At 50.3% G+C, this 23,981-nt stretch overlaps 1 protein-coding gene across 4 annotated transcripts in view; it reads left to right on the top strand.

Moving 5' to 3' along the window:
* The window catches only part of RALGAPB (Ral GTPase activating protein non-catalytic subunit beta), a 1,713,320-nt gene that overhangs the window by 1,023,718 nt on the left and 665,621 nt on the right, over window positions 1–23,981 (top strand). For all 4 annotated transcript variants that reach the window (XM_069243900.1, XM_069243898.1, XM_069243901.1 and 1 more), the window contains one exon: window positions 4,101–4,288. In XM_069243900.1, the coding sequence (XP_069100001.1) occupies window positions 4,101–4,288 (188 nt within the window). The remainder of the gene's footprint in view (window positions 1–4,100; window positions 4,289–23,981) is intronic.

The raw sequence follows: 23,981 nt of genomic DNA, 5'->3' as shown, positions 1-23,981 counted from the left end.
TCCTGGCAGCCTGCCACAACCAGACGAGTTTCTGGCCACATGGAGTCACTCTCTGGCCAGGAACAAAAAGCCTGCACTGGGTGAAGCTGCTTCTCACCTCCGTCTTCAGGAACTGTAACACCTGATGGTGAGCCTCAAAGGCTTATGCCTGTTGTTACAGCGACCTAGGGCATCCCAGCTAGTGGAGATGCCCGCCCCTCCGGACACAGCCCCCACTTTCGGCGGCAAGTCCAGAGGAGATAATGAGGAAAACAAGTCACCTACCAGTCAGTAGAGCCCCTAAGGTGCCCTGAGTTGAGGTGACCCCTGCCTTTAGAAATCCTCCATCTTAATTTTTGAGAAATCCCCCACTAGGAATAGAGATGTGCCCCCCTCCCCTCAGGGAGGAGGCACAAAGAAGGTGTAGCCACCCTCCAAGGCAGTAGCCATTTGCTTCTGCCCCCCCAGATCTAAACACACCCCTAAATTCAGTATTTAGGGGCGACCCTGAACGCAGGAAATCAGATTTCTGCAACCTACAACAAGAAGGAGGACTGCTGATCTGAAAGCTGCGCAGAGACGACGGAGACGACAACTGACTTGGCTCCAACCCTTCTGGCCTGTCTCCAGACTCAAAGAACCTACACAGCGATGCATCCAGCTGGACCAGCTATTTCTGAGGACTCAGAGGACTGCCCTGCACCCAAAGGACCAAGAAGCTCCCGAGAACAGCAGCACTGTTCAGAAACAACAACAAAATTACACCTTTGAAACAACTTGAAAGAGACTCTCACTTCCCACCAGAAGTCTCAAGTCCAGGACAACAAACACCGCAGAGAGGACTCCCAGGCGACTCCAACGATGTAAACACCCTGAGACGACCCCCCCTGCACCCCCACAGCGACGCCTGCAGAGAGGCTCCCTTTCACCGAGACTGCCCGGTAACAAAGGAACCAGACACCTGGACCAAGCACTGCACCTGCAGCCCCAGGACCGAGAGGAACCAACCACTGTTGCAGGAGTGACCAGCATGCTGCTCTCATCCTAGGTCAGTCAGTGGCTGGCCCCAGAAGCCCCCTTGTGCCCTTCCTACATCGCCAGAGTGACCCCCAGGTTCATCCATTGATTTCAACACAAAACCCGACGCCTTGTTCACACACTGCACCGGGCTTCCCCTGTGCCACTGCTGGTACATTTTGTGTGCCTCTTTGGGACTCCTCCAGTGCTCTAAAAAAAAAAAAACCCTGGTCTGCTCCCCGAGGACAAGAGTACTGGCGTCCTGAGGGGGCAGACCAGGGGGCTTTTGTAGAGCACCGGGGGGGGGGGGGGACACACAAGAAGGCACAGAAGATACACCCTCAGCGGCACAGGGGCGGCCGGGTGCAGTGTGCAAACAGGCGTCGGGTTTTAGATTGAAAACAGTGGAGGGACCCGAGGGTCACTTCAGCGGTGCAGGCAGGCACGGGGAGGGCTCCTTGGGGCAGCCTCCACCTGGGCTATGCAGAGGGTCGCCTGGGGGTCGCTCCTGCACTGGAGTTCGGTTCCTTCAGGTCCTGGGGGCTGCTGGTGTAGTGTTGGTTCCAGGCGTCGGGTCACTTGTTACAGGCAGTCGCAGTCGGGGGGAGCCTCTGGATTCTCTTTGCAGGTGTCGCTGTGGGGGGTCAAGGGGGTCGTCTCTGGTTACTCACGGGCTCGCAGTCGCCGGGGAGTCCTCCCTGAGGTGTTTGTTTTCTGCAGGTCGAACCGGAGGCTTTGGGTGCAGAGTGTGAAGTCTCACGCTTCCGGTGGGAAACGTGAAGTCTTTAAAGTTTGTTGCAGATTGTTGACCAGAGCCTCTGCTCACGGGAGTTTCTTGGTCCTGGGGGTCAGGGCAGTCCTCTGAGGCTTCAGAGGTCGCTGGTCCCTGTCGGATGCGTCGCTGGAGCAGGTTTTCGAAGTTGGAGACAGGCCGGTAGGACTGGGGCAAAATCAGTTGTCGTCTTCCTCCATCTCTGCAGGCTTGTAGGTCAACAGTCCTTTTTCTTTCTTCAGGTTGCAGGAATATGATTTCCTGAGATCTGGGGAGCCCCTAAATACTGAATTTAGGGATGTGTTTAGGTCTGGGAGGGCAGTAGACATTGGCTACTGTCCTTGAGGGTGGCTGCACCCTCCTTGTGCCTCCTCCCTGTGGGGACGGGGGCACATCCCTAATCCTATTGGGGAAATCCTCCAAACCCCAGATGGAGGATTCCTCAAGGCAGGGGTCACCTTAGCTCAGGACTCCTTAGGGGCTGTCTTGACTGGTGGGTGACTCCTCCTTGTTTTTCTCATTATCTCCTCCAGCCTTGCCGCCAAAAGTGGGGGCAGTGGCCGGAGGGGCGGGCATCCCCACTAGCTGGGATGCCCTGGGGCGCTGTAACAAAAGGGTTGAGCCTTTGAGGCTCACTGCCTGCTGTTACACTTTTTGCAGGGGGAAGGTGCGTGTGCTGACTGAGGGGTCCCTAGGGTGGCATAAGACATGCTGCAGCCCTTAGAGACCTTCCCTGGCATCAGGGCCCTTGGTACCAGGGGTACCAGTTACAAGGGACTTACCTGAGTGCCAGGGTTGTGCCAATTGTGGAGGTAAAAGTACAGTTTAGGGAAAGAACACTGGTGCTGGGGCCTGGTTAGCAGGGTCCCAGCACACTTTCAAATCATAACTTAGCATCAGCAAAGGCAAAAAGTTAGTGGGTAGCCATGCCAAGGAGGCATTTCTCTACAATTAGTATTATCTATTATTGCCACTATCAACCTCTAAGGGGAACCCCTGGACTTTGTGCACACCGTCTCTCACTTTGAGATAGTATATACACTGCCAGCTTCCTACAAGAGGGTGCGCTTAAAAATGTAGAAGTTTACAGCAATGATGGCATCAGTGCTGACCAGTATGGCAGGTTGTTTTTACTGGTGTGCATCTAGGACATTTATGTTGTGCTTCTCCGGGGCATAGGCAGCCCACTGTTGGGTGCCCAAATAGCATAAGTGCCTATGGAGACTATGGGTGCCCCGGTCTGCTGGCAGGTAAGTACCTGCGTCCTCAGGGAGCAGACCAGGGGGTTTTTGTAGAGCACTGGGGGGGGTCCCAAACAGGCACACAAATTACACCCGTCGGGTGCAGTGTTGGGGGCTCATGCAGCAATGACCTCACCTGTGGTATAGTTCATCCTGCCTTGGGGCTTTAAGGGCTGCTAGAGGGGCGACTTACCTATGCCACAGGCAGCATTTTGTGTGCATGGCATCCTGAGGGGTATGCCATGTCGATGTTGCCTTTTTCTCCCCACCAACACACACAGTCTGCAATGGCAGTGTGCATGTGTCATGTGCAGGTCCCTTAGGGTGGCACAACACATGCTGCAGCCCTTAGGGACCTTCCCTGGTCACAGGGCCTTTGGTATCACTGGTACCTTTTACAAGGGACTTATCTGTGTGCCAGGGGTGTGCCAATTGTGGAAACAGTGGTACAGTTTTAGTGAAAGAACACTGGTGCTGGGGCCTGGTAAGCAGGGTCCCAGCACACTTCTTAGTCAAGTTAGCATCAAAATCAGGCAAAGGGGGGGGGGGGGGGGGGGTAACTGCAACAGGGAGCCATTTTCTTGCACTGTTTATTTGTTAGCTAAAGGCCTTACAGCCCAGGGAGGTCATGTAAGATTTGTAGTTGAGGCTCATCCAGCCTAAAGAACAGAAACATTCTATTCTTGAGTCACCTTTCCAGCAGTCGGTGGAACACTAATACATTTCATCATTATACACACTCTGTGAAGTCCGCATCAATATCAGGCAAAAAGTTGGGATGGTAACTGCAACAAGGAGCCATTTTCCTACACCTCTTAAATATTCTATTGTGTGACTCACATCTTTTTACTTCTATTCATGATATTATGATTATGTTCTCACCATTTTATGATCTCCTGAGCAATTTCTTTAATTTATGCTCTCTCATTAAATTGAAACAAACACATCTTTAGAAAAATAAAATGTTTGCACATCAAAATTGAAGATTAAATTGCACAGCAGTGCTTGTTCCCATTTTATTGATGTTTAGTTTCCAAATTAAATTACATCCTTGCAGCATTGTCATAAACTTTTCTTTGTTTTTTTTTCAGTATCATGCAGTTGCTTGGGGCTTTTCCTCCACCAAGTGGCCCTGCCTCGCCTTGTAGCCTGTTGAATGAAACTACTTTGATAAAATATTCTGGATTACCAACTGCTGCCAAATATAGCTTCCGCTACTTTGTGTTGGATAACAGTGTTATCCTTGCTATTTTGGAGCAGTCGTTGGGCAATGAGCTGAGTAAGTCTGTTATTACTATGATTCATATTAGCCTGGATTTAACCAATTTCTTTATTGAAAAATTTAAAGGATCCATGTGTCATGGATGCAGTGACGTTATAAGACTAAAATAAGCCAAATCAGCGGTGGGTGATGAAATCATAATTTTAGAATATAGTGATTTAATTTAAAAGTGTGATGATTTGCAGTTAAACCAGGATAAAACTATATTATTAGTATATTAAGTCCCTTCAAATCCATTCTATTTTGTGTGGTCCTATATAATTGGAAGAGTACCCTGTTGACAAACATCTGTTGGCTTCTAAACCTATTAAACGTTTGAGTCTAGGAGTGTGAGATAGATGATTCATTCTCCATGGAATACATACCCATAGCATATAATCAAGGTTTTTGTTCTGCTGGATATGTTTACAGAGGCCAGATGAGGAATTGATGCACAGTTCACAATCAGTAAACAAATGATGCTGTTTTTCTTGTTCTTATTTGTTTGATAGTAAGTATTATATTGTGACTCACTGACCTGGATGAGGTGATGTTTGTTACATGATGTATAGCCAAAAGTGATACCAGTAGAGTTTTATTTTGCACTTTTCTGATGAAACAAAAACTGTGCGTGATCTTAGTGTATCAAATCATGTGAGCCCAGGACAAAAGATGTGCTGCAGATTTAGGGTCAAGCTGCCAATCACAATTAATGTCTCATTTGACACTTTCTTCCCGGATTATGGTAAGGTGTGTTTGTTGGGTGATGGAGCCAGCAGACAGATATTTTGAAGCCCTTTTGGGGAGAGATTAGAAAACATTTTGAAGGCTGCTGACCGGTTGGTGATTTTGCTTTGAACCTGTGTACCGCCTTGTCTTGGTTGTGCTCAGTCAGCGTAAGAAAGCTCAATAAGAAGTTCAGCCTTTTCATTGAATGGCTATACTGATGATCAAAGAAGTCTAAATTCAATTAGAGCTCAATGGAAGTATATTCTCCTATTGGTGCCAATAGATTGAAGTTATTTTTGAGGTTTTATGGATTGGTTGTTAAAGTACAAAGAATATTGCCGTACAAAGGCAAACAAAATTAATTAATTTTCTTGCCTTCCGTTCTGGTACTGAAGGTTGCTTTTTGAATACTCAATCTAGGACCCTGGAAGTAAAATTTGTGGCTATTTTGATTCATAGCTGTTGATGGTTATAGGCAAGACCTTTCCTAGTGTTCGGGGAGCTATAATTGATTGGGTCCAGATGTTCAAAATTACAAGGGGTTTCAAAGTTGAAGCTAGAAAAGAAGAGGCTCTTAGCCAGGAGATGGTACTGTAGATAGGATTAGGCACAGGATTACCTGTTTGTCGTAACAAAAAGATCAGTGTTTGTCTCAAGGCTGATGGCAGTTTAATTTTTTGCTTTTGCTGTTTGCTACTAAGATTAAAAGCAAAGAAGGAGAGGCATAAAAAGAGCTTCAATGTCCTACCATTGAATCAGAATCTTTAGCGAGTGTTAGACATGTGATCCTTAGGAAGTGCTTCCCCCAAATGTTTTGCCTTCACCCCTTCTATTTTTGCTAATTTTGCTGATATTGTTTTTGGCCTTAGGACTCTGCACACTTTACCAATACTAAGCAGTCCTAAAGTAATTGTGCTCTCTCCTCCAAACATGGTGGAAATGAGTTATGGCACCTGGCACATTTAGTTTACATGTAAGTCCCTCATAGAGTGGTACTGCATGTACCCAGGGCCTGTAAATGAAATGCTTCTAATGGGCCTCAGCACTGATTGTGCCTCTCACTTGAGGAGCCCTTCTAAAGAGGTCTCAGGTCAGGTCTGCAACTGTAGCCTGTGTGCGCAGTTTAAAACGGCTGTTTCAACATGGCAAGATAAACCTCTTGTCAAACTCAAACCTTCCGTTTTCTTATGTATAAGGTAGGCCCTACACATCTCTGAGGGCAGGGTGAAATGTATTTAAATATTTGGACATGTACTAATATGTTTTACATGTCCTGGTGGTGAAAAACCCTTAAGTTTGCTTTTCACTGCTGCAAGGCCTCCTCTCCCATAGGATAACATTAGTGTTACTTTATTACTCTATCTGGTAGAGACTTCTAGTTGCAGATTCCTTACCTTTGAATTTCCCCAGGCATCATACTGGATCCGGAGATTTTTCTTCGAGCAGTACCTCTGCGTGCCGTCCGGTGGTGTCAGTCGATTCCGTGGGCGTCGTTGGCATTGTGTTCGCCGTGGTAACTAAGCGGTCGTATATAGGCACCACCCCGGCGCGCTGACATCAGTTCTTTTCTTTCTGCGCCAGCCTACGCGCAGATCAGGAGAGAGTTACCTCAGTCATTTTTTGATTACATCGACACTTTTGTTTTTTTCAACAAGTTCGTGGATGCGTCGAGGGATATCCCGCAAGACCGGATTCAAACCCTGTGACTCCTGTTGGTGACGGATCTGCACCTAGTGTGTTTTTGGTGCCTGGAGCGTGATCACAACCCAAAGTCGTGCTCAGAGTGTCGGGCATGAACCCTAAAGCTTTGAGGGAGCGGTCTCTAAAGCTTATGGCGGCCCGACACTCGACTCCGCAGCGCTCACGTTCTTGTTCGAGAGGAAGGTCTCAAGACCAGCCATGGAGTCACCACCACTCCTCGTCTTCCAAGTCAAAGGGACATTTGGGTCACAAAAAGAAGTCGAAGTAGGACAAGCGTTCTTCGAAAGCACCCCGTCGAATGGGACGATGCGACTCGGGAAGAGCGTTGATGCTCTAGGCCTCAGTCATTGGAGCCTTCATCTGGGTCGGCTCTGCGTTTCCCTGACTTCCCGGGAGCCAGAGCCACCCCTACCCAGCTTAAAGAACTTTGAGTCAATGCGCCTCATTTTTAGGCAGTCTGACCCACCTTCGGGCACAGGTGAGTCGGTGGGGGCCCCCTCAGGTACAAAGTCGTCGGCCATGGTTCCGAAGTGTCCCTCCGAATCCAATTGCGACGACCTTCCCCATCATTGGGTCAACAGTCGACTCTCCCGACATCCGTTGGGTCCACAATCAACGTCGATCCCATCCTCATACCCAATGACCTGGAGCTGGAATGATGTCGCTCGATGCCAATTTCGTTCTCTATGGGCTCTTCTGAGCCCAGGGTTGATCCAGACCCTTATTCTTGTGCGTATGGATACAGGGAGAGTATAGAGGGGGCGCCGGACCCTTTAGAATACAAGCTTGACCCCCAAATGGACTGGGTGCAGGATTTGGGTGATGTCAGTGGTCTGGACACTTCCCCTGATACTGGTATGCTCTCTCCTTCTAACCTGGCTACGGAGGATGGTGCTTCTTATTCCATGGTGGTGAGAAGGGCGCTGGGGTCCTGGACCTCGAGCTACCTTCTGTGGATGTTAGACCTAATATCCTAACCGACGTGCTTCAGCCAGGGTCTTCCTCTTCCAAGCCCCTTCTTCCCTTTAATAAAGCACTGACAGACGTCCTTTTGGGTCTTTGCTCCAGACCCAGCTCAGGGGCTCTTGTGAATAGGACAATTGCTCGCCACCATTGGCCTGCCCCGTCAGACCTAAAATTCCTGACCAAACACCCCACGCCTGAGAGTCTTGTCATCCAGGCTTCTTCATCTGGTGCATTCCGTGCCACACCCCTGTAGGAAAGTACCATCTTTCTTGGCATGTTACCCCCATTTTTACCTGTATGTGAGTATGTGTCACTGGGATCCTGCTGGTCAGGACCCCAGTGCTCATAGTTTATGGCCTAATGTGTGTGTCTGTATAGTGCCTAACTGTGTCACTGAGGCTCTGCTAATCAGAACCTCAGAGCTTATGCTCTCTCTGCTTTTAAATTTGTCACTGTAGGCTAGTGACTTAATTTACCAATTTCAATTGGCACACTGGACCCCCCCTTATAAGTCCCTAGTATATGGTACCTAGGGCATTGGGGTTCCAGGAGATCCTTATGGGCTGCAGCATTTCTTTTGCCACCCATAAGGAGCTCAGACAAACCCTTTCACAGGACTGCCACTGCAGCCTGTGTGAAATAGTGCACACACTATTTCACAGCCATTTTCACTGCACTTAAGTAACATATAAGTTGCCTATATGTCTAACCTTCACTTGCTGAAGGTTAGGTGAAAAGTTACAAAGTGTGAGTGCACCCTTGCACTAGCAAAGATGCCTCCACATAGTTCAGGGCCATTATTTATGGACTTTGTGAGTGCGGGGACGCCATTACATGCGTGCACTACATATAGGTCAATACCTATATGTAGCTTCACAGTGGCCATGTAAGGTTTCGAAGGTCATGGAATCTGGTATTGGAGGGCCGATTCCATGCATCCTGGGGGGACCGCCGTGGACCCCCAGTACTGCCAAACCAGCTCTCTGAGTCTTACACTGCAGCTACAGCTGCTGCCACCTCACAGACAGGATTCTGCTCTCCTGGGGTCTGAGCAGCACAGTCCCAGGGAGGCAGAATAAAGCATTTCCATTGGGAGCAGGGAGTTACACCCTCTTGTTTTGGAGATAGGTGTTACAGATGGTGCCCTTCTTGCATAAGCCAGTCTACACCGGTTGAGGGACCCCTTGTCTCCTGCTCTGGCGCGCAACTGGACAAAGGAAAGGGGAGTGACCACTCCCCTGTCCATGACCATCCTAGGGGTGGTGCCCAGAGCTCCTCCAGTGTGTCCCAGACTTCAGCCATATTGCTTTGCAAGGTGTGGGACACTCTGGAGGGCTTTGAGTGGCCAGTGCCAGCAGGTGACGTCAGAGACCCCTCCTGATAGATCCAGAACTGGTAAGGTAGCCAATCCCCCCTCTCAGGGCTATTTAGGGTCTCTCCTGTGGGTTCTCTTCAGATTCTACGTGCAGGTTTCCAACAGGAATCCTCTGCAACTACTACTTCATCCTCTGACCTCAGATCAACTGCAGCCTGCTCCAGGAACCGCCGTAACAGCAACATGGTATACACAAAAGTTAGTTTTCTTCTGCAACTTCAGCTCCAGCCTGCAACTGCAACAGTTACCACAGTGTGCACGCCCTGGAGACTCCCTGTCTTCACCGTGCACCAGAAGGCCTGAAGAAATTTCCTGTGGGGTGACGGAGTCACTCCCCTGCTGACGCAGGCACCTTCTAAGTCGACGACTGGTTCTCTTGGTCTCCTCTCACAGCGACGAGCGTGCTCCTTGGAACACAGAGGGTAGACCCCAACGACACAGACTGTCCTGAGGTCCTGCTGTCGCAATTTGGAGGAGGTAAGACCTTGCCTTCCCCCAGAACCACAGTAGCCTTGTGCATCTTAGAGATGCCCCTGTATTTTACCCAATTGTTCAGTGCAGGACTGACTGGTCTGTGCCAGCCTGCTGCTGAGAGACGAGTTTCTGACCCCATGTGGTGAGGGCCTTTGTGCTCTCTGAGGACAGAAACAAAAGCTTGCTCTGGGTGGAGGTGCTTCACACCTCCCCCCTGCAGGAACTGTAACACCTAGCAGTGAGCCTCAAAGGCTCAGGCTTCGTGTTACAATGCCCCAGGGCACTCCAGCTAGTGGAGATGCCCACCCCCTGGACACAGCCCCCACTTTTGGTGGCAAGTCCGGGGGAGATAATGAGAAAAACAAGGAGGAGTCACCCACCAGCCAGGACAGCCCCTCAGGTGTCCTGAGCTGAGGTGACCCCTGCCTTTAGAAATTCTCCATCTTGATTTTGGAGGTTTCCCTCACTAGGGCTAGGGATGTGCCCCCCTCCCCTCAGGGAGGAGGCACAAAGAGGGTGTAGTCACCCTCAAGGACAGTATCCATTGGCTACTGCCCTCCCAGACCTAAACACACCCCTAAATTCAGTATTTAGGGGCTCCCCAGAACCTAGGAAACTAGATTCCTGCAACCTAAAGAAGAAGAAGGACTGCTGACCTGAAGCCCTGCAGTGAAGATGGAGACGACAACTGACTTGGCCCCAGCCCCACCGGCCTCTCTCCCTACTTCGAAGAAAAACTGCAACAGCGACGCATCCAACAAGGTCCAGCGACCTCAGAGGATTACCCTGCATCTAAAGGACCAAGAAGCTCCGAGAACAGCGGTCCTGTTCAAGAAACTGCAACTTTCTACAACAAAGAAGCAACTTTAAAGACCACACGTTTCCCGCCGGAAGCGTGAGACTTTCCACTCTGCACCCGATGCCCCCGACTTGACCTGCGGAAAACTAACACTACAGGGAGGACTCCCCGGCGGCTGCGAGCCCGTGAGTAGCCAGATTTGACCCCCCTGAACCCCCACAGTGACGCCTGCAGAGGAAATCTAGAGGCTCCCTCTGACCCCGACTGCCTGTAACAAGGAACCCGACACCGGGAACCAGCACTGCACCCGCAGCCCCCAGGACCTGAAGGAACCGAACACCAGTGCAGGAGCGACCCTCTGCCTAGCCCAGGTGGTGGCTACCCCGAGGAGCCCCCCCGTGCCTGCCTGCATCGTTGAAGAGACCCCTGTGTCTCCCCATTGATTCCTATCTGAAACCCGACGCCTGTTTGTACTCTGCACCCGGCCGCCCCTGTTCCATTGAGGGTGTACTTTCTGTGCCTGCTTGTGTCCCCCCCCAGTGCCCTACAAAACCCCCCTAGTCTGCTCTCCAAGGACGCGGGTACTTACCTGCTGGCAGACTGGAACCGGGGCACCCCTATTTTCATTGGAGCCTATGTGTTTTGGGCACCACTTTGACCTCTGCACCTGACCGGCCCTGAGCTGCTGGTGTGGAAACTTTGGGGTTGCCTTGAACCCCCAACGGTGGGCTACCTTCAAACCAACTTTGAACCCTGTAAGTGTTTTACTTACCTGTGAACTTAACAATTACTTACCTCCCCCAGGAACTGTTGATTTTTGCACTGTGTCCACTTTTAAAATAGCTTATTGCCATTTTTGTCAAAACTGTACATGCTATTGTGATTATTCAACGTTCCTAGAATACCTGAGTGAAATACCTTTCATTTGAAGTATTACTTGAAAATCTTGAACCTGCGGTTCTTAAAATAAACTAAGAAAATATATTTTTCAATATAAAAACCTATTGGCCTGGAGTAAGACTTTGAGTGTGTGTTCCTCATTTATTGCCTGTATGTGTACAACAAATGCTTAACACTACCCTCTGATAAGCCTACTGCTCGACCACACTACCACAAAATAGAGCATTAGAATTATCTCTTTTTTCCACTATCTTACCTTTAAGGGGAACCCTTGAACTCTGTGCACACTATTTCTTACTTTGAAATAGTATACACAGAGCCAACTTCCTACAGTCACCCAAATAAACTACCTTTATTTTTGGTAACACTGAGTATTGTCTTTACTTTTGTATAAGTACTGTGTAACTATAAGTGGTATTTCATGAGCTTTGCATGTCTCCTAGTTGAGCCTAAGCTGCTCTGCTATAGCTACCCCTATCAGCCTAAACTACTAGAACACTACTACATTTCACTAATAAGGGATAACTGGACCTGGTATAAGGTGTAAGTACCCAAGGTACCCACTACAAACCAGGCCAGCGTCCTACAACCTCCAGATAGGGAATCAAAAAGACTGGATAGTTTGGGGGCAAAGTTGTTTTCTTCCAACAGTCTAGCGCTGCGTTTCATGAATACCGCATGCCTTTTGGGCCGCTATTCCCATACTCTCTGGGATTCGGTTGCGCAAATGCTGCCTAGAGTTTGGGAGGAGGCCCGGACTATCCCTTCCCAAGCCGTAACATATGGGAGCGATGCAGCGAAGTTCATGATTCGTTGTGGGTTGGATATGACCGACTCTCTAGGCAGATCGGTTGCATCAGTGATGGCATTGAGACGCCACGCCTGGCTGAGAACATCTGGCTTTTCAGGAGATGTCCAGCAATCCTTGATGGACATGCCCTTTGAAGACACATGTCTCTTCGAAGACAAGACGGAGTCGGTGCTCTAGCGCTTTAAGGATTCCCGAACCACAGCCCGGTCCCTTGTCCTCGCGCCTGCTCCTATACCCCAGCAGTCTGCCTTTCTCCCCTTCATGGTTATGGAAGAGGCACCCAATCGTGGCCTTTCTCCCTAACCATCGACCTGCGCATGCTGTACAGCCCCTGCATGGGCGGGACGTGGGATCCCACAACTCTGGGGATCAGTGAGCCAGCGGGTCGCCCAGCCATCCCGTGTCCTCATCACCCTGCAAACCTTCCTAGTCCGCAGGTACACCAGGAGCCAGTTGGCGGCAGGATTGCCCCAATGGCAATCCATTACCTCGGACAGGTGGGTCCTCCAAATTGTCCAAAGGGTCTACTCCCTCCCCTTTGAGACACCTCCAGCCATGCAACCTTCATACAATCAGGTATTGGAGGATCATATGGCACTTCTCCACGAGGACGTCCAAGCCCTTTTAGCCAAGGGAGCTATAGAGAGGGTTTGGTTGCCAGACGTTGGTCATGGTTGCTGTTCCCGCTACTTTCTGGTGCCGAAAAAGGGCAAAGGTCTTCGGCCTATATTAGATCTTTGGTCCCTCAATCTCTTCCTCAAAAAGGAGAAGTTCAAAATGTTGACATTGGCTCAGGACCTATCTGCCCTGGGTCCCATAAACTGGATTTTAGCATTTGCCTTGCAAGATGCATACTTCCACATTCCCGTCTTGCCTGCCCACAGACGGTACGTACGATTCGTGGTAGTTCACAAGCACTTTCAGTTTACCTTGCTCCCCTTTGGCCTTACCAGTGCCCCTCGGGTGTTCACAACAGTTATGGTAGTGGTGGCAGCTCATCTGCGCAGGTTAGGGGTCCCAGTCTTCCCCTACCTCGACGATTGGCTGTTGAAGTTGAACGCACCCCGAGACAGTCGTGTCCCACCTCCAGACTACGGCGAACCTTTTGAATTCGCTGGGTTCACTATCAACGTGCGGAAGTCACACCTGACTCCTTCTCAGCCGCTCCCTTTCATCAGAGCTGTTCTGGATACAGTGCAGTTTCGGGCATATACTCCCGAAAAGCAAATCCAGGTTATTTGGGCTATGATACCGATGTTTCAGCCTCTGTCCTGCATTTTGGTGAGAATGACACTGAGGCTGCTGGGCCTCATGGCCTCCCACATCCTGCTGGTTCAAAATGCCATATGGCAAATGTGGGCTCTGCAGTGGGATCTGAAGTTCCAGTGGGTGCAGCTTCAGGGGAATCTCACTGACAAGGTCCAGATCTTGGAAGGAACTGGGAGAGACCTGCATTGGTGTTTAACGATTCAGGATTGGGTCGCAAGCAGATTCCTCTCTTTTCCCCAACCACATATTACAGTTGTGACAGATGCCTCATTCTTGGGATGGGGCGGCCAAATGGGAGAGGCGGAGGTCAGAGGCCTGTGATCTCTGGCGGAAACCGGGCTCCATATCAATCATCTGGAGCTCCGAGTGATTCGAATAGCATTGAAAGCATTTCTTCCCTCCCTCAAGGGGAAAGCAGTGCAGGTGTTCAGACAAGACCACTGCCATGTGGTATTGCAACAAACAAAGCGGAGTGCAGTCGTGGACCCCTTGTCAATAGGCCCTTTGCCTCTGGACTTGGCTGGAACATCAGGGCATTTCCCTGGTGGTTCAACACCTGGCAGGCTCCTTGAATGCCAGAGCATACGAAGTCAGCTGACAATGCGTGGTTGATCACAAATGGCGTCTCCATCCGGAAGTGGCGCAAAATTTGTTCCTGCAGTGGGGAGAGCCTTGGTTAGACTTGTTCTCCTTTGTAGAGAACGCGCAAAGTCAGCTGTTTTTCGCATTGGAGTTTCTCAGGTGGCACTCGCTTGGCAATGCTTTTGGTCGCAAGTGGAATTCAGGCCTCCAGTATTCCTTTCCGTCCATACCACTTCTGCCCAGAGTTCTGAAGAAGATCAGGAAAGTCCAGGCCCAAGTAATACTGGTGGTTCTGGACTGGGCACGAAGAGTCTGGTATCCCGAGCTGTTGAGCATGGCCATAGCTCCTTCGATCAGACTGCCCCTTTGGGAGGATCTTCTGTTGCAGCAGCAGGGGAGGGTCCTCCACCCAAACCTGTCAACTCTGCGGCTTCATGCGTGGAGATTGAGCGGCGGCAGTTGACATCTTTTGACCTGCCACCCGAAGTCTGTGACGTTATCTTGGCAGCCAGGCGTCCCTCAAGCAAAACTGTATTTGTGGCATGGTGCATCGACAAATCTGTCGATCCTCTATCTGCTCCTCTTTCTCAAAGCCTTCTCTTTATTCTTTCCCTTGCCCAGCAGGGTTTCACCTTGGGCACTCTTAAGGGATATCTTTCTGCTAACTCTGCTTTTTTAAGGTTATCAGATCAGCCTTCCTTATTTAAATCTCCTATAGTTGGGCGGTTTCTTAAAGGCCTCACACATCTCTTTCCTCTTATCCCATTTATCATTCCCTAATGGGATATAAACCAGGTATTACCATACCTTATGTGTACCCATTTGAGCCGCTTCACAACTGTCCTTTACGGCTCTTAACTATCAAGACTGTCTTTTTAGTTGCCATTATCTCAACCATAAGAGTAAGTGAGCTCCAGCCTCTGTCATCTAAGCCACCTTTTCTTGCCATATATCCTGACAAAGTGGTGCTTCACACAAGGGCTTCTTTTCTACCTAAGGTAGTGACACCCTTCCATGTCGGACAGTCCATCACCTTGCCTACCTTTTATGCACATCCACATCCGTCTCATGGAGAGGAGAGACTCCTTTGTCTGGACCCAAAAAGGGCATTGGCGTTCTATATTGATCGTACCAAAGACTTCCAGGTGGACGATCAACTCTTTGTGGGATATGTGGGTGCAAAGAAGGGGAAGGCGGTGCAGAAGAGGACCATTTCACTATTGGTACTCTTATGCATCAACATGTGCTAAGCTCTGGCTAAAACGCAACCTCCAGAAGGCTTGCGAGTTCACTCCACCAGAGCTACTGCTGCTCCCACAGCGCTAGCACGGGAGGTTCCAGTCCTGGACATCTGTCAGGCTGCGACGTGGGCATCTCTGCACACTTTTACCAAACACTACTGCCTAGACAATCTGATAGAGACTTCTAGTTGCAGATTCCTTACTTTAGAATTTTCCCCCAGGCGTCAGACTGGATCCAGAGATTTTTTTCTTCGAGCAATACCATTGCACATCGGTCGACTCCGTAGGCGTCATGGCCACTGTGATTACGTCGGGAGTAGTACATAGACGCCACCCTCGTGCAGTGACATCAGTTCTTTTCTTTCTGCGCCACGCTCTGATCTGAGAGAGAGCTACCGTCGGCTATTTTTTGGCCGAATTCGACCGTTTTGTCAATATTTTTTGGTGCGATCTTTGGTGCATCGAGGATGTCCCGAAGACAGAGTTCAAGCCGTGCGAGGACTGCCACCGCATGATGTCGGTGACGGACCCTCATCGTCTCTGCCTGTGGTGCCTTGAGCGCGACCACGACCCGAAGTTGTGTTCTGAGTGCCGGGCGATGCATCCGAAGTCATTGAGGGAGCGGTCCCTAAAGCTGATGGCGGACCAGCACTCGACTCCGCGTAGGTCCCATCTCGCTCGAGAGGAAGGTCTCGAGATCGGTCACGGAGCCACCACCACTCGTCTTCTTCGAAGTCTTCGGGTCAAGGTAAGAAGACGAAGTCAAAGAAGTCCCATCGCTCTCCGACATCACCCTGTCGCTCGGTCGACGCGGGACGAGCATCCACGAACTAGGCCTCCGTCCTCGGAGCCTACGTCTGGGTCGGCTCCGCGCTTCCCTGAGTTTCCCGGAGCCGGAGCAACCACCGCCCACCTCAAAGAGTTCTACGAGGCCATGCGCCTCATCTTTGGGCGTGCCGACCCCGATACGGCGCCTTCGGGCTCAAGGGGCTTGACTGAGGGGCCTTCGGGTTCCGCGCCGGCAGCTTCCGACCCGGCCACCAAGGTCGCCTCCGGATCCGTGCGCGGATCCGCACCGACGCCGGTCGCACAGTCGAGACCTTCCCCGGCGCCAGGTCGTATAGCGACGCTCACAATGTCTGTAGTGCCCACTATCGACGTCGACCCGATTCTCATACCCGACGACTCTGAGTCGGAGCGGCGTCCTCCGACGCCGCCATTGACTTCGGTGGGCCCTATTCGCCCAAGGTCGGATTCTGACCCATTTTCCTATGGGTACGAATACGGGGAGGAATTGGAAGGGTCCTTGTACCCTTATGAATACCAGGAAGACCCTACTATGGACTGGGCACAGGACTTGGGCAAAGCCAGTGGTCTGGATACTTCTGCTGACACTGGCATGCTGTCTCCTCCTACGGTGGCTACGGCGGAGGGAGCTACCTATAGTATGGTGGTTAGTAGGGCGGCTGAGGTCCTTGGCCTTGAGCTCCCTACTGTTGAAGTCAGGTCTAATCTCCTGACGGAGGTGCTTCAGCCTGGGGCTTCTACTTCTGAACCCCTTCTCCCGTTTGATGAGGCCCTCACTGATGTCCTTTTGGGTGCATGGTCCAAACCCAACACAGGGGCTCCTGTGAACAGGACTATCGCTCTCCGCCATCGGCCTTCGCCGAATGACCCAAAGTTCCTGTCCAAAACATCCTACCCCTGAGAGTCTTGTAATCCAGGTGTCCTCTTCTTCTGGCGCGTTCCCTTCCACACCCCGGATAGGGAATCCAAAAGGCTGGAACAATTTGGTAATAAGTTGTTTTCTTCCTCCAGCCTTGTACTGCGGTCTGTGAACTCTGCATGTTTTTTGGGCTGTTATTCCCACTCACTGTGGGATACGGTTGCGCAAGTCCTGCCGCAGATACCGGAGCAGGCCCATGCTATCGTCTCCTAAGCAGTGAAAGATGGGAGAGACACGGCAAAGTTCACGATCCGTTGTGGGCTGGATACGATCGACTCTCTGGGCAGATCGGTTGCGACGACAGTGGCCTTACGGCTCCATGCCTGGTTACGTACTTCTGGCTTCTCGGGGGATGTCCAACAGTCACTCATGGACATGCCCTTTGATGGCACCCGTCTCTTCGGAGACAAAGCGGACTCAGCCTTGGAGAGGTTCAAGGACTCCCGGGCTACAGCTCGGTCCCCTGGCCTTTCCTCTGCCACACGCCCCCCACAGTCTGCTTTTTGTCCCTTTCGTGGCCACAGAAGGGGCGCCCTGTCGCGTCCTCAACCCAGCCACTGGGCCTTGCATGCTGGACAGCCTATGCGTGGCCGTGGGCGCGGAATCCCACGTGGCCATGGGACAGGGAACCAGAGGTCTTTCCAGTCCACCTCTGCCCCCACTGCAGCCTCCAAACCTTCCTAGTCCGTCCCCTCACTCCCGCCCAGTTGGTGGCAGAATCCGCCATCACCTGCCCCACTGGAAATATATAACCACAGATGGGTGGGTTTTGCAAATAATTCAGAAGGGCTACTCCTTCCCTTTCGAATCTGCACCACCACACATGCCACCATCCTTCCATCACCTTCTGGAGGATCATTTGGTGCTTCTCCGCCAGGAAGTCGCACCTCTCTTGCCCAGGGGAGCTATAGAAAGGGTCCCTGTGCCAGAAGTAGGTTGTGGTTGTTATTCCCGCTACTTTCTTATACCAAAGAAGGACAAAGGCTTGCGTCGTATCCTAGATCTTCGGGACCTGAACTACTTCCTCAAGAAGAAGTTAAAAATGCTCACACTGGCTCAGGTTCTGTCTGCCTTGGACCCGGGAGACTGGATGGTAGCATTGGACTTGCAGGACGCTTATTTCCACATCCCCATCCTGCATGCCCACAGATGTTACCTACGATTCGTGGTAGGTCACAAGCACTTTCAGTTTACCGTGCTCTCTTTCAGCCTTACCAGTGCCCCTCGGGTGTTCACAAAAGTGATGGCGGTGGTTTCAGCTCATCTGCGCAGGTTAGGGGTCTCAGTCTTCCCCTACCTAGACGACTGCCTGTTGAAGGCGCCTTCGCCCCTGACAGTGGTCTCCCACCTTCAGACTACGGCGGACCTCCTGCACCAGCTGGGGTTCACTATCAATGTGCCAAAGTCACACCTGACTCCCTCTCAGATGCTCCCTTTCATCGGAGCTGTTCTGGACACAGTGCTGTTTCGGGCTTATCCTCCCAAAAAGCGAGTCCAAGACATTCAGGCTATGATTCCGATCTTTCAGCCTTGGTCTTGGGTTTCGGTGAGACAGACTCTGAGGCTGCTGGGCCTCTTGGCCTCCTGCATCCTGCTAGTAACTCATGCCAGGTGGCACATGCGGGCTCTGCAGTGGGACTTGAAGTTCCAGTGGGCGCAGCATCAGGGGAATCTCTCCGACAGGGTCCAGATCTCGGAGGGGACTGCAAAAGACCTGCAGTGGTGGCTTTTGAATCCCAATTGGGTCAGTAGCCGATCCCTCTCCTTTTGCCCCAAGATCTTTCTATAGTGACAGATACGTCACTTCTGGGTTGGGTCGGCCACATTGGAGAGGCGGACATCAGAGGCCTCTGGTCTCCGGCGGAGTTGGGACTCCACATAAATATGCTGGAGCTCCGAGCGATCAGACTTGCGTTGAAATCATTCCTTCCCTCACTCAAAGGGAAAGTGGTGCAGGTGTTCACGGACAACACTACTGCCATGTGGTACTCCAACAAACAGGGCGGGGTAGGGTCCTGGACCCTTTGTCAGGAGGCACTACGCCTCTGGACATGGCTGGAACATCAGGGCATTACCCTGGTGGTTCAGCATCGGACAGGCTCTCTCAACGCCAGTGCAGACTAATTCAGCCCCCGACGTACTGTCGATCACGAATGGCGTGTCCATCCGGAGGTGGCGCTAGGTCTCTTTCTCAAGTGGGGAGAGCCTTTGTTAGATCTGTTCGCCTCCGCAGAGAACGCGCAATGTCAGCTATTTTGCGCATTGGAGTTTCCAAGGCGGCGCTCGCTCTGTAACGCTTTTTGTCTCAAGTGGAACTCCGGCCTCCTTTAGGCCTTCTCGCCTATACCTCTTCTGCCCAGAGTTCTCAAGAAAATAAAGTACGACCGGGTCCAAGTTATCTTGGTAGCTCCGGACCAGGCTCGAAGAGTGTGGAATCCAGAGCTATTGAGCATGTCCATCGATCCTCCACTCGATGAAGATCTCTTCGGGCGGATCTTCTGTCGCAGCAGCAGAGGACGGTCCTCCACCTGAACCTGTCCCACCTCCGCCTTCATGCGTGGAGATTGAGCGGCAACAGTTGACGGCATTTGCCCTTCCACCCGAAGTCTGCAATGTTATCTTGGCAGCCAGGCGTCCATAGACTAAAACTGTATTCGCCTGTCGTTGGAATAAATTTGTGGCATGGTGCACCAACAAATCTGTTGACGCCCTTTCTGCCCCTATGTCAGAGAATCTTCTGTCCATTCTTTCTTTAGCCCAGTAAGGCTCTGCATTGGGCACCCTTAAAGGGTATCTGTCTGCCATTTCCGCCTTTCTTAGGCTTCCTGATCAGCCTTCACTCTTTAAGTCTCCTCTTGTGACTAGGTTCTTGAAGGGGCTCACCCACTTATTTCCTCCCACTCCCTTCATCATGCCTCAGTGGGATCTTAATCTTGTAATTACTTACTTGATGTGTACCCCTTTGAGCCAATGCATAATTGTCCCTTGTGGCTCCTCACATTCAAAACTGTCTTTCTCATCGCTATCACCTCTGCTCGCAGGGTGAGTGAGCTTCAGGCCCTTTCTTCAAAGCCTCCATACTTGTCTGTGCACCCTGACAAAGTGGTGTTAGGCACTAGAGCTTCCTTCCTTCCTAAGGTGGTTACACCATTTAATGTAGGCCAGTCCATAACTTTGCCTACCTTCTACGCACCCCCCCATCCTTCCCATGAGGTGGAGAGACTCCACCGTCTGGACCCAAAAATAGCGTTGGCGTTCTATCTCAATCGTACTAAAGACTTCCGGGTGGACGATCAATTCTTTTTTGGCTATGTGGATGCGAAGAAAGGGAAGGTGGTGCAGAAGCGTACCATCTCTCGATGGGTGCTTGTAAGGAAATGCCTTCTTGGCATGGTTACCCCCTAACTTTTTGCCTTGGCTGATGCTAAGTTATGATTTGAAAGTGTGCTGGGACCCTGCTAAACAGGCCCCAGCACCAGTGTTCTTTCCCTAAACTGTACCTTTGTCTCCACAATTGGCACAACCCTGGCACTCAGGTAAGTCCCTTGTAACTGGTACCCTTAGTACCAAGGGCCCTGATGCCAGGGAAGGTCTCTAAGGGCTGCAGCATGTCTTATACCACCCTAGGGACCCCTCACTCAGCACATGCACACTGCCTTACAGCTTGTGTGTGCTGGTGGGGAGAAAATGACTAAGTCGACATGGCACTCCCCTCATAGTGCCATGCCAACCTCACACTGCCTCTGGCATAGGTAAGTCACCCCTCTAGCAGGCCTTACAGCCCTAAGGCAGGGTGCCCTATACCACAGGTGAGGGCATATGTGCATGAGCACTATGCCCTTACAGTGTCTAAGCAAAACCGTAGACATTGTAAGTGCATGGTAGCCATAAGAGTATATGGTCTTGGAGTTTGTCAAACACGAACTCCACAGTTCCATAATGGCTACACTGAAAACTTGGACGTTTGGTATCAAACTTCTCAGCACAATAAAAGCACACTAATGCCAGTGTGCAATTTATTTCAAAATACACCCAGAGGGCATCTTACAGATGCCCCCTGAATACCTACCCGACCTGCCACACAGCAGACATGTTGCTGGCCACCTGGGGTGAGTGCCTTTGTCACTCAGTGGCCAGGAACAAAGCCTGTACTGGGTGGAGGTGCTTCTCACCTCCCCCTGCAGGAACTGTAACACCTGGCTCACCCTTTTTGTTACAGAGGCCCAGGGCATCCCAGCTAGTGGAGATGCCCCGCTGGAAGCGTGAGACTCTACACTCTGCACCTGATGCCCCCGGCTCGACCTGCAGAAAACTAACACCTCAGCGAGGACTCCCCGGCGACTGCGAGCACGTGAGTAACCAGAGACGACCCCCCTGAGCCCCCACAGCGCTGCCTGCAGAGAGAATCCAGAGGCTCCCCCTGACCGTGACTGCCTGTAACAAGGGACCCGACGCCTGGAACCAACACTGCACCCGCAGCCCCCAGGAACTGATGGAACCGAACTTCAACGCTGGAGCGACCCTCTGCGTAGCCCAGGTGGTGGCTGCCCCGATAAGCCCCCCCTGTGCCTGCCTGCAACGCTAGAGTGACCCCCGGGACCCTCCATTGTTTTTCTATACAAAATCCGATGCCTGCTTTGCTCACTCCACCCGGTCGCCCCACTGCCGCTGAGGGTGTACTTTGTGTGCCTTCTCGTGTCCCCTCCCCGGTGCTCTACAAAACCCCCCTGGTCTGCCCCATGAAGACGTGGGTACTTACCTGCTCGCAGACTGGATCCGTAGCACCCCTGTTCTCCATAGGTGCCTATGTGTTTTGGGCACCTCTTTGACCTCTGCACCTGCCCGGCCCTGAGCCCCTGGTGTGGTAACTTTGGGCTTGCCTTGAACCCCCAACAGTGGGCTGCCTATGCCCCAGGACTGAGACTTGTAAGTGTTTTGCTTACCTCCTAATCTAGCCTTTACTTACCTCCCCCAGGAACTGTTGATTGTAGCACCGTGTCCACTTTGAAAATAGCTTATTGCCATTTTTACAAAGACTGTACATGATATTGTGTTCATTCAAGGTTCCTAAAGTATCTAAGTAAAGTACCTTACATTTAAAGTATTAACTGTAAATCGTGAACCTGTGGTTCTTAAAATAAACTAAGAAAATATATTTTTCAATATAAAAACCTATTGGCCTGGAGTAAGTCTTTGCGTGTGTGTTCCTCATTTATTGCCTGTGTGTGTACAACAAATGCTTAACACTACCCTCTGATAAGCCTACTGCTCGACACCCTACCACAAAATAGAGCATTAGAATGGATCTACTTTTGCCACTATCTTACCTCTAAGGGTAACCCTTGGACTCTGTGCACACTATTTCTTACTTTGAAATAGTATATACAGAGACAACTTTCTACAGTGCTTCTTTGCATCAAAATGTGCTACGCTTTGGCAAAAAAGCAACCTTCTGACGGCTTGCGGACTCATTCTACCAGAGCTACTGCTGCATCCACTGTGTTATCACGTGGAGTTCCTGTCATGGATATCTGTCAGGGAGCTACGTGGGCATCCCTGCACACGTTTGCTAAGCATTACTTCCTGGATAGTCAGGTCCGTCGGGACAGCTACTTTGGTCATTCGGTCCTGCAGGACTTTCTAGTATGATCTTAGTTCGCAGCCCGCCACCGAGGATGGCATTGCTTGGGTATCTATTCTAAGGTAAGGAATCTGCAACTAGAAGTCTCTATCAGATGTACAAGTTACTTACCTTCGGTAACAAAATATCAGGTAGAGACATATTCTAGTTGCAGATTCTTTACTGCCCACCCATCCTCCCCGCTTGCCTACTGATTTCTAGGGACAGGGGACCCCCCCCCTTTCAGGTCCTTAGCTCTGGCGCACCAATCTCAGTGTTCCACTCTGGCGTGGAAAGTTGTTAAAAGAAAATTCTAAGGTAAGGAGTTGGCAACTAGAATATGTCTCTACCAGATATTTCGTTACTGAAGTTAAGTAACTTGTACATTAACGTCATAGTTCATGTTGTGCTCAACAAGGTGAAGAAAGTTGTTATAGTTATCAAACCACAGTTGATCATACAGTTCTTTCAGGAAGCAATGTTCATTCTATAACAGTAAAACAAAAACTAACTTAATGAGCCACATTACCTAGAAAAATACTCCTGTAGCAATCCAGCAGTAGGACCATGCTGGTAGCTGATACCGCTCACAGAACCAGTGATAAACACAAACCAGTTTTTTGATGTTGAGTGGTTCTGGATTGTGCAGGCAAACCATTTTCATCAGAGTAATTTTCATACAATGTTCTGTTTTAAAAACATCATTTCAATTGATGAGGACACATTAGAAAGCTCATAGTAACTCACAGTATTAATGGGAAGTGTTGAAGCTGTGGAGATTGCAACACTGGTTTCCTCCATGGAACCTGTCACTTGAGGTAAAGCTGGAGACCTGTTAAGTCAATAAAACCCCAAATAGAGGCTGAAACTATTCGACTTGCTGCTTACGTCGAGGGGTACCTTCTTTAGAGTAAGGAGAGGTTATGAGGCTCTAATCTGAAGTCATCTTGGTGTCTGAGGGGGTCTGCTGTACAGAATCTGCCAAATAATGCTTTTTAATGTGCTCGATTGATAACTTCCTATTCACTTTCGAACCAGGCATTAGAGGCAGAATTACAGTTTGTGTGCGTTGTACCCCAAGAACTGAAACGGCTGGTCTGCCTGATACTCGAGACACTTGTTTATTAGGGATCTTCTCTTGAACTAGATCACCCACTTTAGGACTCTACCATTGAGCAGCTTTTAACAGAGTTTCTTCACCAGTGACTGAATCTAAAGGCTTCAAATTAGACAGCTTGTTTCTTACCTTTTGAATATTCTGTAAAACAGTTAAATAGTTCTCCAGGTCATTCTTTTGCTCATAAGCCACCTTACAGGGTTATCTATGTCAGGTATGTACATTGGTATTACAAGTTTCATATGGTGTGCGTACATCCAATACTTATCTAATCAGGTTATTTAATACTCTCTGAACATCATATCAGTGATGATTCCACCTAATTCCTGAACTCAATACCCTGGCAGCTAAGGCTTGTTTAATTGTGGTGCTTACCCTTTCTAGAACACCACTGCTTACTG

The sequence above is a fragment of the Pleurodeles waltl genome, chromosome 7 (genome assembly GCF_031143425.1).
Source record: "Pleurodeles waltl isolate 20211129_DDA chromosome 7, aPleWal1.hap1.20221129, whole genome shotgun sequence".
NCBI classification, from domain to species: domain Eukaryota; kingdom Metazoa; phylum Chordata; class Amphibia; order Caudata; family Salamandridae; genus Pleurodeles; species Pleurodeles waltl.
The sequence above is the reverse complement of the archived record's forward strand: the minus strand, read 5'-3'. Positions and strand labels throughout refer to the sequence as shown.